General features: G+C 54.0%; 1 protein-coding gene across 50 annotated transcripts in view; it reads left to right on the forward strand.

Moving 5' to 3' along the window:
* CELF6 (CUGBP Elav-like family member 6) overlaps positions 1-17,384 on the forward strand; it is a 207,518-nt gene that overhangs the window by 13,072 nt on the left and 177,062 nt on the right. For all 50 annotated transcript variants that reach the window (XM_077827526.1, XM_077827579.1, XM_077827536.1 and 47 more), the window contains exon 2: positions 6,779-6,861. In XM_077827526.1, the coding sequence (XP_077683652.1) occupies positions 6,779-6,861 (83 nt within the window). The remainder of the gene's footprint in view (positions 1-6,778; positions 6,862-17,384) is intronic.

The raw sequence follows: 17,384 nt of genomic DNA on the forward strand, positions 1-17,384 counted from the left end.
TGGCTCCTAGGCACAGGGGTGGCCATGGGGGCTCTGTGAGTTGCCACTGCCCCAAGTGAGGGCTCCGCAGTTCCCATTGGCCGGGAACTGCAGCCTATGGGAGCTGCGGGGGCGTCACCTGCAGGTGTGGACAGCACGCAGAGCCACCTGGCTGTGTCTCCACCTAGGAGCCGGAGTGGGGACATGCTGCTGCTTCTGGGAGCCGCCTGAGGTAAGTGCCACCCTGCCAGAGCCCGCACACCTCACTCTCTGCCACACTCCAACCCTCTACCCCAGTCCTGAGCCCACTCCCGCACCCAAACTCCCTCCCAGAGCCCACACCCCCACCCCAACCCACCTGCCCCAGCCCTGAGCCCCCTCCTGCACCCCAAAGCCCTCATCCCTGTCCCCACTTCTAAGCCCACACCCCCAGCCGGAGCCCTCACCCCCCCACACACCTCAACTCCCTGCCCCATCATGGAGCCCCCTCCCACACCCTGAACCCCTTATTTCTGGCCCCCCCTGGTGCCCACACCCTCAGCCTGAGCCCTCACTCCCTCCCGCACCTCAACCCCTTGCCTCAGCCTGGTGAAAGTGAGTGAGGGTGGGGCAGAGTGAGCGATGGAGGGAGCGGGGATGGAGTGAGCAGGGGTGGGGCCTCGGAGAAGGGTCAGGGCAGGGGCGGGGAAGGCGCATGGCAAGGGTCTTCGGTTTTGTGCGATTAGAAAGTTGGCAACCCTAGTCACTGGGACAGAGCAGAGAGAAGCTGGCACTAAATCTATACAGCTAGTTCCCCCCAGAGTTCTGCACTGGCCTGGGGCACAGGTCTCTCCCACCTGTCTATACACCCCACTGCATTATACCTGAATGCCCAGCCCCGTGACCCTGGACACCCACAATGCGCACACATCCGCTGTTTCCCCTCTGCTCCATGCTGCATGAGCTGTGTCTCTGGGAAAGGCAAGAGACGTTTCTTTCACCAAGCTGAAGATGATGATTCCAAGAAAAGGCAGCGTTAGGATTGAAAACATGATCACAGATAAAAGAAACAGATAAACTGCAGCCTAGAGCCTGTGCATACTGCCAAGGTCCTTTCCTGGCTACTGGGGTATTTCTCACCCTCTAGCCTGGCCACCCAGTGCTGGGCCTGTCCAGAGAGCTGGGAGCCACTTTTCATGAGACAGAGTTTGACTACTGTAATCTGTGTCCTTCTTTCCCCTGTTACACAGTTCCAGTCTCTTTTCAAAGCCAGGGTGCTTCGTTACCTTCAGCTGCCCACCCTTCTCCCTGCCAATGGTCCCGCTATTCAGCGTCATCTTCCTGGGCTACTTTGTAAAGGCCCAAACCTGCACCTTGTCTTGACTGTCACGTGGATGTCAGTGATTTCACTTGTGCCTGAGTGAGCGCTGAGAGCCTCTGCCCCAGGTGACCGGTTTTGCCTCCCACAGCTTTGGAACACAATGTCCTACGTGTCACAGATCTTCAAATCTTTGCTGTCCATCTGTCCCGAAATAACCACGAGAACCAGCGAGTATCTTAGGACAGAGACCCCGCCCTGGCCCCCTGTGGTGAAACGTCCTACAGGTGGTGAACACGGGGCAGGGTGCCCACCTGGGCATGTCCTGGCAAGTCCCTGGCTACCGACTCATAATTGTAGGTTTCAGAGTAACAGCCGTGTTAGTCTGTATTCGCAAAAAGAAAAGGAGGACTTGTGGCACCTTAGAGACTAACCAATTTATTTGAGCATAAGCTTTCGTGAGCTACAGCTCACTTCATCGGATGCATACAGTATGCATCCGATGAAGTGAGCTGTAGCTCACGAAAGCTTATGCTCAAATAAATTGGTTAGTCGCTAAGGTGCCACAAGTCCTCCTTTTCTTTTTACTCATAATTGTGTAGCCCCATCTGTTGCCAACAGGGGGCGCCTGGGACACAGCTACTCACTCTGGGCCAGCTTTTAAAGTGTTCAGCGCCCTCTGTTGGGGCTGCATTGTCAGTGCCATTTAGCTTCAGTGGAGGCAGCAAGGCTGAGGTTTCCAAAGGAGTCACAATTCCCATTGAATGCCATGCTGCTGTGATACGCCCCACCTGCCTCGGGGCACCACCTTTCTCAGCAGGATAAAATCCTATAGCAAGGGGGTGTTGGGAGCTGGGAGGGGGGCTGAGCGCTGCGGGGGAGACTCTGGCCTGTTATTTCAAACCTAGCAGACCTAGAAATCACTTTACAAGCCAGCCATTGGCATGCAAATATCTCAAAGGTAAAGCAAGGCCAGGCGGCCAGCATCCTGGTGATTTTGGACATGCTTCTACCTTGGTCTACTTGTATCTTGGCTGCTCAACAGGGTCAGACATGGTCACTGCTTGGCTGGGAGACCTCGGTGGAAAAAACCGTGATGCTCCAGGAAGTGGCAGGTAGTGCTTCCCCTTTGAGTCATGCCCAGGCTTCAGGAGAGGAAGGATAGCCTTGTGGTTAAGGAGACGGACACAGATTTGGGTTTGATTCCTGCCTCTGCCACAGACTTCCTGCCTGTTGGGCAAGTCAGTTAATTCTCTCTGGCCCTTGGATCCCCATCTGTGAAAAATGGGGATAATAAATCTTTCTGACCTTGCAGGATGTAAGCTGGATAAAGCCATGTTAGTGGGGTGAAGGGGCTGTAGAAATAGCCAGACAGCACAGGGTTAAAGGAAGAGGAGTCTAAAGATGTTACCCTAAGCCCTAGGTCAGAGCCCATGTGCACTAAAAGATGCTTAGTGCACATGGAGTGGAGCATGAACAGGTGGTCCACCCCCTCCTCTGCAATTTTACCAGCCTGTAGCACTAATTAGAGCATCCTTGGGGCTGGTCTAACTTGTGCCTGCAGGTACTGGCTCCCAAGGAGCCACTCCACAAGCGCCAGTAGCGAAAATCCCCAATGGCTGGAAATGGGACATTACATGGGGAGGGCTTTGAGTTATAACAGGGAATCTTTCCTAGGTATCTGCCTGGTAGGTCTTGCCCACATGCTCAGGGCTAACTGATCGCCATATTTAGGATCGGGAAGGAATTTTCCCTCGGGTCAGATTGGCAAGAGACCCTGGAGGTCTTTTTCCTTCCTCTGCAGCCTGGGGCATGAATCACTTGCAGGTTTGGTGGATTTTCTGTAACTTGATGTCTCTGCACCATGATTTGAGGACATCAGTAACTCAGCCAGAGGTTGGGGGTCTATTACTGGAGTGTGTGTTGGGGGGCGGGTAAGGTTCTGTGGCCTGCAATGTGCAGGAGGTCAGACTAGATGATCACTATGGTCCTGTCTAGGGTGACCAGATAGCAAGTGTAAAAAATTGGGATGGGGGTGGGGGGTAATAGGTGCCTATGTAAGAAAAAGCCCCCAAAATCGGGACTGTCCCTATAAAATCGGGACATCTGGTTCCCCTAGTCCCGTCTGACCTTAAAGTGTATGAGTCTATGAGTGCATTGTGTAGCAGCTAACCTTAGAACAACTGGGGCTGGGCTGTCTAAGCCAGCTGTGGATTTCCCTATGCTAAGGGACTCCTTTGCTGAGGGCAGCATTAGGTAGCCACTGGACTCCTGCAGGAAAGTAGCAATCCAAAAGAAGTACCCCATCACCCCCCAGAAGCAGATGCTGAGGCCAGAGGGGTTGACACCCAGGACTCACAGGGACCCATGGCTGGCAGTGGGAATGATCACTGCTCTCTGGCTAAAGGACAGCTGGGCAGCCCCTACTCTTTTCTAGGCAAGCCAGTTCCCAGAATCCCCACTCACGAGCTCCTATTCTCCAGTTCTGCTAGCCATTTGGGACTACATTTCCCAGGATGCCCTGCACTTGAGCCTCCCACAACCAACTGACTATGAACCCAAGCCAGGGAATGCCTCTTTGGAAACAGCCATCGCTCCCAAGGGGAGAGCGCACGCAGCACTGCTGAGAGCACACAGCAGGCTTCCCGCAGTGCTGGGCACCTGAACTGACGGGACACCTTCAAACAGCAACCCTGCCACCGCATGCCTGGAGAAGAAGATCTGGCTGACCCTCAATGAATGGAAATGAGGAATCCCCCCTTGTGCTAGGCGTGCCCCGTCACAGCCTTGGCCAGCTTTGGCCTGTAATGGGCAACCAATGGTAACAGGGTGGGGCTTTGGACTTGTCCAGTGGCTATCCAGATTTCTGAGTCTGTTCCAGCCTGGGCCTTTAGCTCAAGCCATGACAGCACCTGATCTAGATCCCTCAGTCCTTTGGCCAGAGGACGCAGGCAGGGGCATTATTGCAAGTGGGCATTATCAGTTCCTCTAGGGAGGAGCAGAGGGTACCAGATGCCCAGTGAAGCCTCTTTTCTAGCAGGGTTCCTGGCCTCACAGAAGCACCATGCTGGTGTAGATGCTAGGAGATGTAAAAGTGAGGTCCTGAGCATTCCTGGCCATCAGAGATCATCCCGGGGCCCTTTTCACAGTGTCAGGGGGCTGAGCCCTGGGGTCCTGGCCAAAGCCCACCTCCCCAAATTCCCTATGGCAATTTCAGGTGGAGGTTGGATCACCCTTGGTTACCTGATGGGGCAGTGTTGCTGTGCTCCGTGAAACAGCTGTCCTGACTCACCCCAGAAGGGGCTGCATTTCAGGAGAGGGTGAAGTGATCCCTGGATAAGGTGTGTGGGGACGAAAGGTGAGAAATGCTTGTAAAATAAGGGGACAGATTTATCCCTGGTGTAGTCATTGGCATTACATCGGGGATGAGTTGGACCCACCCTCACTGTCTGAACCCCGGCTGGATGAAGAGCAATCAGTCATGCCCTTTGAGATCAGTACTTACTGCTGCTTCCACAGCTGATCGCAGGGAGAGCAGTTCCTCATGGACTCTTAGGCCATTAACCCCTCAGTGGCTGAAGTCTTTTAGCTACTAAATGACTGAAAGGTAGCGTCTGTCTTGGGGAAGGGTGTTTGTGCGGGGGCAACTGGGGAGGAGACACCCACCTCTGGGTCTAACAGTCTGGGCCAGATCCAGGCAGGGATAGTGCCCTGCACTCTGCCCCACACCCCGTCATGTTGCCCAGCCTCACTGTACAGCCCGTCCCTGGTCTGACATGGGCATTGTAGGCCCTTGCGTGGGGCCAGCTCCTGGAGCCATGTGAGGAAATCAGCTTTCATTAAAACCAGTAGGAAGATTCTGAGCCCCCTGGCTGGGAAGAAAAGCTTGAAAACATGACCTGGGTGCAACAATTTCGTCTGCGTTTGCAGAGACCCTGAGATAATAGCTCTGAGAGCCCCAGGCAGCTCAAGGGAGTGTTAACCCCCAGCCCTACTGCTCTGGGGGCCCAGCCAGCCTCACCCCAACAGCATGAGAAGAGCCCAGCCCCAGGCAGATACACCCCAATTGTGGGGGTAAATACTGCGGGTGCCCCCTGCCTCCTTGGGGGACAGAGGGTATGCCTGCTGCATCGCCCAAGGGGAGGGAGACTTGGGCTGCTCCTGGGGATATGGGAGACATACTGCTGCCCCAGCCTTTCTGGGGGAGGGGTGACCCCAACTGGAGGTGGGGGTAATGGCATGAGGGTGTTGCTGTGCTCAAAGGAGGGCCTTGTCTCAGGGCAGCCTGCTCCCCACAGCCTGGTCCGATCTCCATCTCCCCACCTTGGCAGTCTAGTGCTGCTGATTTGTTAATCTGGAGGGATTTGCTTTAATCCTGGTGTGTTTGGCTCTGCTCGCTGATTTCAATTAACCAGACCTGGCTAATGCACTCCGATTGCCTTAGATCCAAGCCCGTTTCCCCTCTCCCTGGACCCAGCACTGTCCTTGCACAGCGGCCAAATCCACATCACCTCATTTATGATTTAGACCCAGTTCCGTGGACAGGCGGGGCCTGCAGCTTTGGTCTCCATGCCAGGGGAGCCAGTACCGAGTACTGGGCCCCTCTGGGTGGACAGCCAAATTTCGGTATCGATTCCCTGGGGCTTACAGTCAGTCTCCATGGCACATCCAGCCCCAGGCTTCCCCAGGGGCAATGCCAGTGACGGTGCCAATGCAGTGGTGGTTGTGGTGCCGTGTTAGGATGCAGTGAGACTGCTCCTCTGCCCACAGGTGGTAGGAATGATTGGACTGACTCCCTAGTAATAGCAGAAACAGCATGCACGTGCCCCTGACAAGAGAAGGTGATGATAAGAGACCCAGCATGAGGGACAGACATGTTGGAGCCTCTTTGGTGCCCCCTACCCAGGGCCTTGCTGACCCCTCCCTGGCGAGGAGCGCAGGATTCACCCTTGTTAGGCCTCCAAGACTTGGGAGTCTGCAGGTGGCCAGTGAAGAGATTTGTTTGCTGCGCCCCAGCCCAGCACGCTCTCCAGGGCGTGGCGGGGTCAAGCCGGGCTCTGTGTGGCTCCTGCAGCATCCACAGGGTGAGATCCTGCTGCCCAGTCCTGCTCTCGGCTCCCCGGCAGCATCAGTGAACAGCACAGAGCGGGAGCTGAGCACAGAGCGGGACTCTGCTGGTGAACTGGGGTGATGAGGGCAGTGCTAGCGCTTCAGGGCATGAAAGAGGCTCAGGAGACGCAGCGGGGCGGATGTGCTCAGGAGAGGCCATTATCCAGGATCACTGCAGAGCGGTGGGAGTCTGCAGTCTGCCTGGCCAGGGCTTCGCTGAGGACTGGCTATGGCACACCTGCCTGCGTACCTTAGTCGCCCCTTTCCGTGCTGCCATGTGCCCTTCGCTGCAGCTGGGGAGAGGCGCCATGTCAACTCCGTGCTGGGTTTGTCGTCTGGGCAGGAGCTCTGGCTCGGCGTCTGTGCAATAACTGCCTTCTCTCCCCTCCCCAGGCTGCGCCTTCCTCACATACTGTGCCCGGGACTCTGCTCTGAAAGCCCAGAGTGCGCTGCATGAGCAGAAGACGTTACCTGGGGTAAGTGACACCAGCTCGTTCTTCGGGGAATCGGGAATGGCCGGTGGGGCAGAGTCCGCAGCCCGACGTGAGTGGGTGGCATCTGGGCAAACCTTAGTTCACTACTTGGCATATGAGATCTGGATCGTTTGTCAGAGTAGAGTGAGTTCAAGCCAAATCCTCAGTGCTGTGCCCTGCGAAATCCCGTTTACTCCAGCTGGGGAGCTGGCCCCATGCAGCTGCAGCTGTTTCAGGGCTACGAATTCTGTGCTGGCTGAGGCATCACTGGGGTTATTTTTTGGTTAATTTCCTTCATTCACCGAAGCCTGCCGTAAACCCCCTGGGTTTTCTCTCTGTTTGGAAGCATCTCTCCTACTCTCACATACTGGTAACCGAGCAGCACCCCAGTGGCAGCCAGGCTGCTAGCCTCAGGGCCAATGTCGCAGGGGGAGGGCAGAATCCAGATCCCCAAGTATGTGGGGTTGCATCCAGGTTTAGTGCATCTCCTCTGCCTCCCTGAACTGAATCCGCTTGTGAGGAGAGAACAGATCTGGGAGCAAGTGGGATACGGGCCTTTGGCCATTTGCTATCCTAAATTCTACATTAGCTCCTTCCCTGGTAGCTTCAGCCTCCAATGCACCTGAGAAGTGCTCGGGCTGTTATGTAATTTTCCTTCCTGTGTGTGTCAGAGGAGATTCATCCCACCAATTCATCCCATGCCCAATCCAGAATGCAAGAAAACCTGGATTTCAGCTTGTAGGAGTCCAGTGGCTGCTTCTGCATGGGATCCTTCTTATTTACAGAGAAGGGGTGATTCAGCCCCTGGGCAGGGGGCCAGCACGAAGCCAAAGCTCTGCTCACGTCTGGCTGATGCCTTGGCCCCCTGCCCAGCAGTGAATCCCCCCCAGAGGTGCAAAGATGCCTGGAAATCCAGGTGTGAATATGAACTACCAAAGCAAAATAACACTACTGATTTGAAATGGACTGAGGGGGTAGGACAGCATGCCCCTTGGGGCAGCTCTCGCCTCCCTGTGGTCAAATTCTCTGCTCAGCCTGGCCCTGGGGGCCTTCGCTCACTTACGGGGAGAGAAGGGGATAAGATACAGTGATCAGTGTTTTGGCTGGCACCCAGTGAGGTAGGTTTGGTGGGAACAGGAGGTCCAGTTCCACTCAGCCTAGCCCATTCCCAAGGCCCTCGGGCTGTGATGGTGGGAAGACCAAGCTGGCTTGGTCCTCAGTTGCGGAGGAGAGCAGAGAATCTGTGTGTGCAGCACTGCGCTCCCGGTTGGGTTGTCGGCGGTGGGCATCAGACCTGGGATGGCAGGCAGGCATCTCTGTTAGCTAAGGCTGTAGCATCTTCACCAACCTGTACCTGTGACTGGGCCACCACGCAGGGAGGACAGAGCATGACGCAGAACGGATCACACATGGTGCGCATGCCTGTTGCTTTGGTACCAATCCATGAGTCAGAAGTGGCTGATGATTTTAGGGGAGCAGCCCTGAGAAACCTGAAAGCGTACTGGTTCCAGGCAGTGCTGAGCAGCCACCCACATAGTCTGACCCCGGTCAGGGATCTCGGCTTGGGCACCCAAAATCACACGTCACATTTGCAAATCTTGGCCCAGGTGACTGGGCCAAGACTCGGGGGATGTGTGGCAGAGCCAGGAATTGGATTCTGCTCTCCTAAGTCCCCGTCTGGATCCCCAGCCGGAGCCACAGCAGAAGGTACTGAGGCTCTCCTGAGAAAGGCTGTTCTCCTGAGCTCTCCAGCCCAAGGCAGTGCGGGTGCGTTCAGCGCAGGCGGCATCTGAACGTAGGCATGCTCACGTGAATCTTCTACCTCGCTACATGCAAAGTGTCCAGCCCAGGCAGAGATGGGGGCTGTCACAAGGATCTCGCTCCACCCTGTCAGGCTTTGGTTGGGGTTAAGAGGATTCATTCTGAGGGAAGCTAAGAGGGGTACAGGGATGCATGAGATAACACAGGGGCAGGAATAACAGCAGCTTGCTCCCCTCTGCTGCCTTCCCTCTGAGGACTCACAGAGCTCTACAGACATGAGTGGTTAAGCTTTGCCCCCTCCCCCACAATGGGTTAGGCCTTGTCCCCATTGTACAGATGGGGGAACTGAGGCACACAGCAGGCTTGTGAGTTGCTCCCATAGGAAGTCAATGGAAGAGCTGGGAATAGCAGCTGGGTCTCCTTACCGCTCTGCCCCACCAGTCTTGTGCCTCGTTAACGTGTGTTAAATATGAGTACAGACTGTAGAGAAGACAAGCTCATAATGAACAGCCCAATGTCCATATGTTCTCGCTAGTGTGCCAGAGCAGCCAGTAGATGGCAGAGTTGCAATCAGCCGTGCTCAACTGTGTGTCATAGCCTCAGTACTGCTAAGAGATTCATATGTAGTTCACGTGGTGGTGGTAGGGAAGGGATGCTTTTGGAACAGAGGGTTCATAGTTCAGCTGTCGGAGTAGCTGTGGTGTCTGAGTACTCATGGTGAATGTAGCTTCTTTATGTTGTTGCACTGTGCTCAGCAGTAACAAATATTGGGGTCTTGCAGGTCGGCTTTTCATCAGAGGAGAAATGATGGGGCGGAGTCTGGGTGTATTCCTAGTACAGCTTGTTTTTTACACGTCACGCAGCAATCCTAGAAGAGAGGTGGTCCCATGCAGCATTCAGGCAGTCCCCTCTCTGCAATCGTGGCCCAAACTCCAATGCCCGGTGCCCAGGGGACAGCTCAGCAGCAAGAATTAACTCTGGTTAAAGAGCTCAAGGCACAGAGCAAACTCCTATGCCATTTGCCACAGCTCCCCAAACAGAAACTGCATCACAAAACTAACAGCAATGCAGCATTTCTTCCAAGACTGCTTGCATGCTTAGAAAAACCTTGTCAGTTCACCACCCAGTGACCCCTGCCACAGTGACATGTAATACATGGCTCTGTCACCAGGGGTATCTTCTTTCTTCCCTGATGGTGTTAAGTGTTTATGCTTATCACATACTCCTCTCCCTGTCGCCTGCATCCGAGATCACTAAAGGTATTATCCATCCATGCTATCCTTTCCATCTCCACTCAGTAGACTGCCTGGAGTGCAATGCTATAAACACTCATTAGCTCTCTGGCCTTGTGCAAGTCACACAATTGATCTGTGCCTCAGTTTCCCCATCTGTAAAACAGAGGGGGGGACTCCCTGATGGGAGAGTGGTGAGGTTTTGTTAGTGACTGTTTGCAAAGTGCTGGGAGATTCTCACGTGCTGGTAAGTGCATGGTTAAAATGACTGTCCCCAAGGTATTTTCCATTGTGAACTCTTTGCGTGTTGGGGAGTCTGCCTCTCAGGCTATAAGTTGCCTAGTATAACAGGAGCTGTGGGCACTCTGGGAATATCGATATTAAATAATAAGGATAGGAGCAGTTCGCTTGTGGCTAGAGCTGTGGGGGGAGAAATGTCCATGAATGGGACTTTTGGTAGTGACTTAGCTAGAGGGCCAAGTCACTGCAGCAAGTCACCTCTATGGCAGGAGGAGGGCAAAGGTAACTGTGGGGATACTGAGGCAGATCCCTGTAATGCTGGGTCTTGCTGCAAGGGGGCACTCTGTAAGTCAGTGAGGCTGTACCCCACAGTTATAATTAGTGACAACAATAATTTTGGAAAGGAGATAAGACCTTATGTGTCAGGGCTTAACCAAACTATTAGGGATCACGGTGAGACCTTGGGGGGTGGGGTGGGGTGAGATTATCGCACAACTGCCTGCTGTGGGGGTTTTTGCACCTTCCTCTGAGCTGCTGGTGCTGGTTACTGCCAGAGACAGGATATGGGCTAGATGGGCCTTGGGTCCAGTCCAGTTGGGCAGGTCCTATGTTCACAGGAGCACCCAGTTTTTAACAAACTTTGGAGAGCTCTGTCCGGGCTTGTCATCCAGAAGGTTTGTAGCAGAAACCAGATTCTGGGAGCTCCCCTCCTCCTATCAGAGAAGAGAAACACCAAGTCTCCTCCACCTCCAATCAGAACACCTGGAGTTTCACATGCTGACAAGGAACAAACCAAAGAGTGCTTGTGGGTAGGAATTATTTCAAATAATGCCTCAATTGGAGGAAAGCCAGGGTGGCTCCGGGAACACAAAACCCGATGGCATGAGTTGAGGAAAGGATCTGTTCTAAATGATCCAGCTACAGCACCTGGGCCTGTCAGCAAGAAAGTCAGAGCTGGGCTCGCATTGGCCACCTGCCGAAAGTGGATTCTGGCTCAGTTCCCTGATTAGGGACTGATCATAGCTTCACAGGTCCTGCACTGTACTAAGGGCTTGAGCCCATTCCGCTATTATTAGTGACAAAACTCCCACTGACTGCAATGCAAGAATCAAGCCTTCAGCGTCTTCTGGGAGCTTTTGAGCATCCTCAGCCCCCCTTGACTCCAGTGAAGATCAGAATGCTGAGCACCTCACAGAATCAAACCCCGAAGCCCCAGTTCCTTAACTTTATGCACATGCTTGAGTCCTTCCCTGTTGAGCAAAGCTCTTAACCGCAGGCTTAAATCCCACTGATTTGATGGGACGTAAGCTCACGCTTATAGCTAAGCACATGTGTCAGTGTTTCACTGAATTGGGGCCTTGATGAGGAAACAAGCAGGAGACTGAGGCTCTGCCTCCACTAGAAATGGTCCAGCTGCATGGTTGTGTTGGAGACACGACTGGGATGGAAGGGGTAATTAATCCAACTCTCCGAGAGGCAGTAGCTGAGTCAATGGAAGAATTCTGCCATCAGCCTAGCAATATCCAAACCAGGGTTTAGGCGGGATTAATCACATCGCGTAGGGCATGAAATGAACTTTGTAGTGTATACCAGCCCACAGCAGACGTATATATAACAATGGAGAGTGTAAAGGAGGCCAGTCCAGTTCCTGCGTATCATGCCCATGATACAGTGACATGGGGATTGTCGCTGAAATGCAAAGGCAATGTGTTTGTAAAGCACTGTGGTTAGTAGTAGCCATTTGCTTACCACCTCACCCGGACAGAAACACGTCTTTGACAAATTTCTGTCACAACCTTTTCTTTGATGAAAAACGTCTCTTCAATGGAATAGAAGTTTCTTTTTTCAGCAAAGTTTTTTTGGGGGGGAGGGATTAATTTTAAAAAAAAAGTTGGTTTTCAGTTTTTCAGCAAAAACTGGAAAATTTTCATGAAAATTTTCAGGAAAAAATGTTGAGGGTTTTTTTTCCGCTCCAAAATTCTCCCAGAAAATCAAACCCCTCTCTTTCTCAGCTCAACTTCTGACGCAGTGTTGAATCGACTTCTGGAACTCATTGCTGCAGGATGTGACTGAGGCAGCTAGCTGAGTTTGCACCTAGGAACAAGAGATTCTACAGTGACAATAGCCAGGGTAAAAAGGACAAGTTCTCTCTAGACAGCATCATGCTTCAGGGAAACAGCTGCTCTCCAGCAGGGGTCAGGTGCAGAGCAGAGGTCATATGACTGAAGCAGTGAGCAGAGGCAGGTGAGCAGACTGGATGGTTTGTCCAGTATTGCAGGCTGTGAGCTGGATCCTGCCAGGTGCTGAGCCCCGCCATTTCCCCTCATTCCAGAGTGTGTTTGTTAGCCAGAAGCCTGTTCTTGGGATCAGCAGTTTGGGAGGTCATTGCAGACCTGGTGAAATGAGCTAGTGAAATGAGCCTGCACAATTGCTTCTCCTCTCCACTGGCTGCTCTAAGACCCCACCTGGGGCAGAAGAACTCCTGGGAGCGAGTCAAGGGGCAGGATCCCAGCCATTGAATCAAGAGTGAGGGGGCCATTCCAGGCAGAGAACTGAACCAAGTGCAGGAGAGAAAGCTGCAGTGACGGACACCGCCTAATCTAATTGTTCCGGATTTTGTTAGATCCTCCTCATGTCACCTGTGGCTTGCTCTGCTGCTCCCTGTCTGTCTCTGCTCTGCAGATGGAAGAAGAGTGGTGAAGGACTCAGGAGTCACTTTCTCTGGGACAGTTAAACTATATCTGTAATTCTACTGCTTTGGCCAAGCCCTGAGCCTTTCCTGGCATGGGGCGTGCTTGGCTTACATCAGAGGAAGGCATTTTGAACCAGGGCTGAAGGCAGCTGGGTAAGGCGGGGAGGACAGTAGAGCATCAGCCATGCAGATGGATCCACGAAGGCCCGGCTGTGTGATGGGTTTGGATTCAGACTGGGTCTCGGCCCGAGCGCATCGGAGCGCAGGAAGCAGCCCTTGATGGACTGTGTGGGAGATCTGGGGAACTCTGCAACGAGGCTGGCCAGTTGCACTTTGGGAACCTCCTGGGGAAGGTGTTAATTGCTCTGGGCCTTGGTTCGGTTCTTCGTACCCTCTCCTCTCAGCGTGGGAAGGAAGGGGCAGGGGAGATGGTAAGAGACAAGAGCAATGAGAATGAGTGTCTGGGATGGGACTGGGGAGGTGAAGGGGGTTGGGCCTAGGAACCAGGGACTGGGAGTAGGTCTGAGCTGCTGCCCTCTGGAAGGGATCTGAGCGCCCTCTAGGGGCAGCGCTAATCGCACCACTGCTGCGCTCAGGGGTTGCCCCGTGGATGGTACCACCTTGATCCTCAGCCAGGCGGGGCAAGCGTCTGGGGAGAGTGGCAGAGCAGTTTGGAGCATTGTGAGCAGTGCCCCCAGGCCTCTACCCCACTTAGGCACCCTCTCCTTGGGGTGCAGGGTGCCAGCACAGAGCCCATCGGCCAACCTCAGGCAGGGCTTCCAGCTCCCCTCCCACACCTCTCTGTCGCTTCTCCCTCCCCCAGTCCCTGATGGGGCTTCTAGATTTCAGTTCCCAAGGCCCAGATTCTGAACCAGGCGCCGGATTGGGCCATGCTGGAGGATCAGTGAGCCCAGGAGGGCGATGGAACTGACAGGATAGTGGGGTGAGAATTAAGGAGAGGCAAATCCTCTTGAGTGACCTTTGACTTCCCTAATGGATATTCAGGGAGGCCCAGCTATTCCCTTGCTCCCCCCACCCCCCTCCACTCTTCTCTGCTGTATCCGGCCACTGGGGGGCAGGTGAATAGGCAAGACTTTATGCCATCCCTTCAGGCTCTTCAATGGAAGCTGGCTGGCCTGCTGCCCTTTCTTGTTCTCATCCAAGGTACAGTCCCACCCCACCCATTCTTCAGCCTAGGGCCCCCAAAATGTTCCTCTGAGACCCAATATAGCTGCAGTTAGCCCTGCCCAGCTTCCAAGTGCATTGCAGTATAGTGCTGGGAAACCTCCTATCACGTGGGGCATCTCCGTGTGCCCAAACTCATCCTATGGCAAGTGATCACATGGAAACATGCATCCCATGGGAAGAGACCACATGGAAACACGCATCTCATGGCAAGTGATCACACGGAAACACACATCCCATGGGAAGTGACTGCATGCAAACATGGATCATGCAAAACAACCACATGCAAACGTGAGTCACATGGGAAATGATCATACACAAATACTATTCATTTCTCCCCAGCAGCACAGCACCCCCAGCACCAGGTCCATGAGGCCAGGGCCACTTATTGGAGTGCCACCAGCATTCCCAGAATCTGGGTGAGCTATGGAGTCTCTGGCCCAAGTGTCAACCCAACCTGCTGCATCTTAGCTTGGGAAGTGGGCTAAGAACCCAGCCCGAGGGGGCAGAGCTGCAAACACTCAGCTCTGTGGACTCCAGCGAGGTCAATCCCACGCGACAGGTGAGAGCTTCGCTCCCCGCAGCTCCTAATCTGCGTGGGTCTTGCCAGCTGAGCCCTACATCCTGCTTGAAGAGAGGCTGCATGGAGAGCTATTGACCTGCTGTTCTAATTGCCTGACATTCTGTTTAGTAAACCCTAATTACTGCAGCCAGGAGTTAAATGGGAGGCTGTTAAACGGGGATTGACAGCTGGGGCCGGGGACCTAATTACAGACGTTCCTCGTGCCCAGCACGAGTGTGCACTGCCGCTGTTGCCTTGGAAACACACAGGCCCCACATGGCGTGTGGGAAGGAAATTGCAGGCCTCAGACAGCCAGGCCCGGTGGGTGCTTGTTCTTTAAGTCTGTGTGGGCAGGTGTTTGCTTGATGCTGCTAGGCGAGGGCAGCACCCGGGGGGATCATTAGCGTGAGGGGCGCATGTCGGGAGCGTGAGGCCCGTGTCACTGCTACAGCAACTTTGGGGGGCTCAGACCAGATGGAAGTGGTGTTCCCCTGATGAAATGCCCAGAGGGGAAGGCAGGGCTAGCGGTGAGCAGGGTGCTGGCGCTTGACGCAGTCAGTGCTCCATGCCCACTGTAAGGGCTCGTGACGATATCCAGCCCCAGCTGTAGCCCAGCTGCGATGCCAGGGATGGAACGGAGGATATGGCAGCCAAACTGGCTGGAACGCACGCTGTATGGTGGGGGCGCCGGACACTGCTGTGCTGGAAGACAAGCGCAGGAGGATGGGAGATTAGAGTGCTGCTTGGTTGTCAGCCCTGGAGCAGGTACTATATGGCAAGAAGCAGCAGACCCTGCTTCACGCCTGACCTGGAAGGACTGTCTGTGAGGCTGGGAGGGAAGTTTGGCCTCCCATAACCTGTTCCATCCTTGGTTTCTCAGCTGGGGCTGCCATGGGGAGCAGAGGCTGAGAGTGACCAACTCATCGGCCATGAGGGGCCCCCAAGAGCTGTCAGGGGGGCGATTCTGAGCCATTCTGCAGCTGAACTGCAGAGTTGGGTTCCTGTGGTGAAAGGCTCCATTGCTATTTCACTGGCACACAGGGTACGTCTCTACTACAAAAAGCACCGGCGACAGCGACTCTCCGACCCGGGCCTACAGAGTTGGGCTGACAATCTGCTGCTAAAAATTCCCACTCAGGCTCTGACACCGGGCCAGGGGGTTGGTCTCTGAGCTCGACTGGGAACATCTGCACAGCGCATCTTAACGCCATAATGTGAGCCCAGCGAGCCTGAGCCTGAAGACCTGCCTGTACTCACTGCTGCGGGAATGTTGTTTGCAGTGTAGATGAACCCACAGAGGTGCCAGCTCAGATCATGGCTGAGCACTGGATGGACACACAGACAGAGTGTAACAGCATTGCTTGGAACTGGCTAGCCCTGTTCAGTAAGCCCTGTTTGTGCCATAATTAGCTGCCTCCCAGGCTCAGGGGCAGGACTGGTGGAGGTGGGTGACAGCCTGAAACACCTGGGCCTCAGCGAAGGGCAGAGAACCCAACTTAGAGAAGGACCCACAGGAAGCAGGTTGGGTTCCTGTTGAAGGCCCAGGAAGGACTCTGGGGAAGCAGTCTAGGAGTCAGTGCCCTACCCCAGGGAGGAGATTCAAAAGTAACCCAAAGGGGTGGGAATGGAGCCCAGAGGGCATGCTGTAGGCAGCCCAAGCAGGGTGGAAAAACCTCATTACCGTGGAAGGGGATCAAACTCTGTAGGGGCTGCACCCTGTGAATCCCTGGGAGAGACAGAAAATTCTGCTGAGGGGAAACTGAGGCAGGGTGTGCCTGCAGCCCCATGCTCAGCCAGCAGGGGGTGTTACAGGGCAGTATACCCTGTGACACAGCAGCTGCCCCAAAGAGCTTACAATCTAAACATACAGACATGGCAGGAAGTACCACTGTCCCCAGCTTCCAGAGGGGGAAACTGAGGCACAGAGAGACTAAGTGACTTGCTCAGGGGAGCCTGTAGTAAAGCAAAGAATTGAATCCTGGTCGCCTGAGAGCTGGACAGTGCCTCAATCCCTCTTCCAGCTCCCATTAGCCAGAGGGAGCAGGTATTTGTCAGTAATCCAAGCCAGGCAGCATCCCGATTTTGATTTGTGTGGCATGGGCTGGGAAGGGTGTCTGAGCTCAGCTGCTGCAACAGGGATCGAGGCACGTACGTGTGCCAGGTGCGCAGACCTTTCACAGCTGGTCAGCTTCCAGGCTGAAACGTTCTAGCTTTCGCAGAGCGTGGTTAAAATGGCACTGCTGCTGCTTTGAGTCAAAGGTTGAACAGAAAAATTCCTCTCCCTTTTGTTTTAAAGGTGGGGAGGGGAGAACCCCCTTGCCATCCTTTGCTGGGTTAGCTAGGGAGCCCCTGGGACTTGTGCTGGCTTGCTCCAGGATGATTTCTCTATGTCAGGTAGCACCAAGAGGATTTCACAGGCTGGGAACGGGGGAAACTGGTTAGCAAACCTGCTCTTATAGGTTCCAGGGTCAACAGGGACCATTCTGATCATCTGGTCTGACCACCTGCACAGCACGGGCCAGAGGCCTTCCCTGAATTAACCCCTGCTTGAGCTAGAGACGATCTTTTAGAAAAACATCCAAATCTTGATTTGAAAATTGCCCGTGATGGAGAATCCACCCAAGCCTTGGTCAGTTATCCCAGTGGTTAATCATCCTCCCTGTTAAACATTAATGCCTAACTTCCAATCTGAATTTGTCTAGCTTCAGCTTGAATCTTGTTATGCCTTTGTCTGCTAGATTGAAGAGCCCATTGTCAAATTTTTGTTCCCCACGTAGATACTTACAGACTGTGATCAAGTCATCCCTTAACCTTCTGTTGGTTAAGTGAATTAGTCAGAGCTCCGTGAGTCTCA

Source organism: Eretmochelys imbricata, chromosome 10, assembly GCF_965152235.1.
Source record: "Eretmochelys imbricata isolate rEreImb1 chromosome 10, rEreImb1.hap1, whole genome shotgun sequence".
NCBI lineage: Eukaryota > Metazoa > Chordata > Testudines > Cheloniidae > Eretmochelys > Eretmochelys imbricata.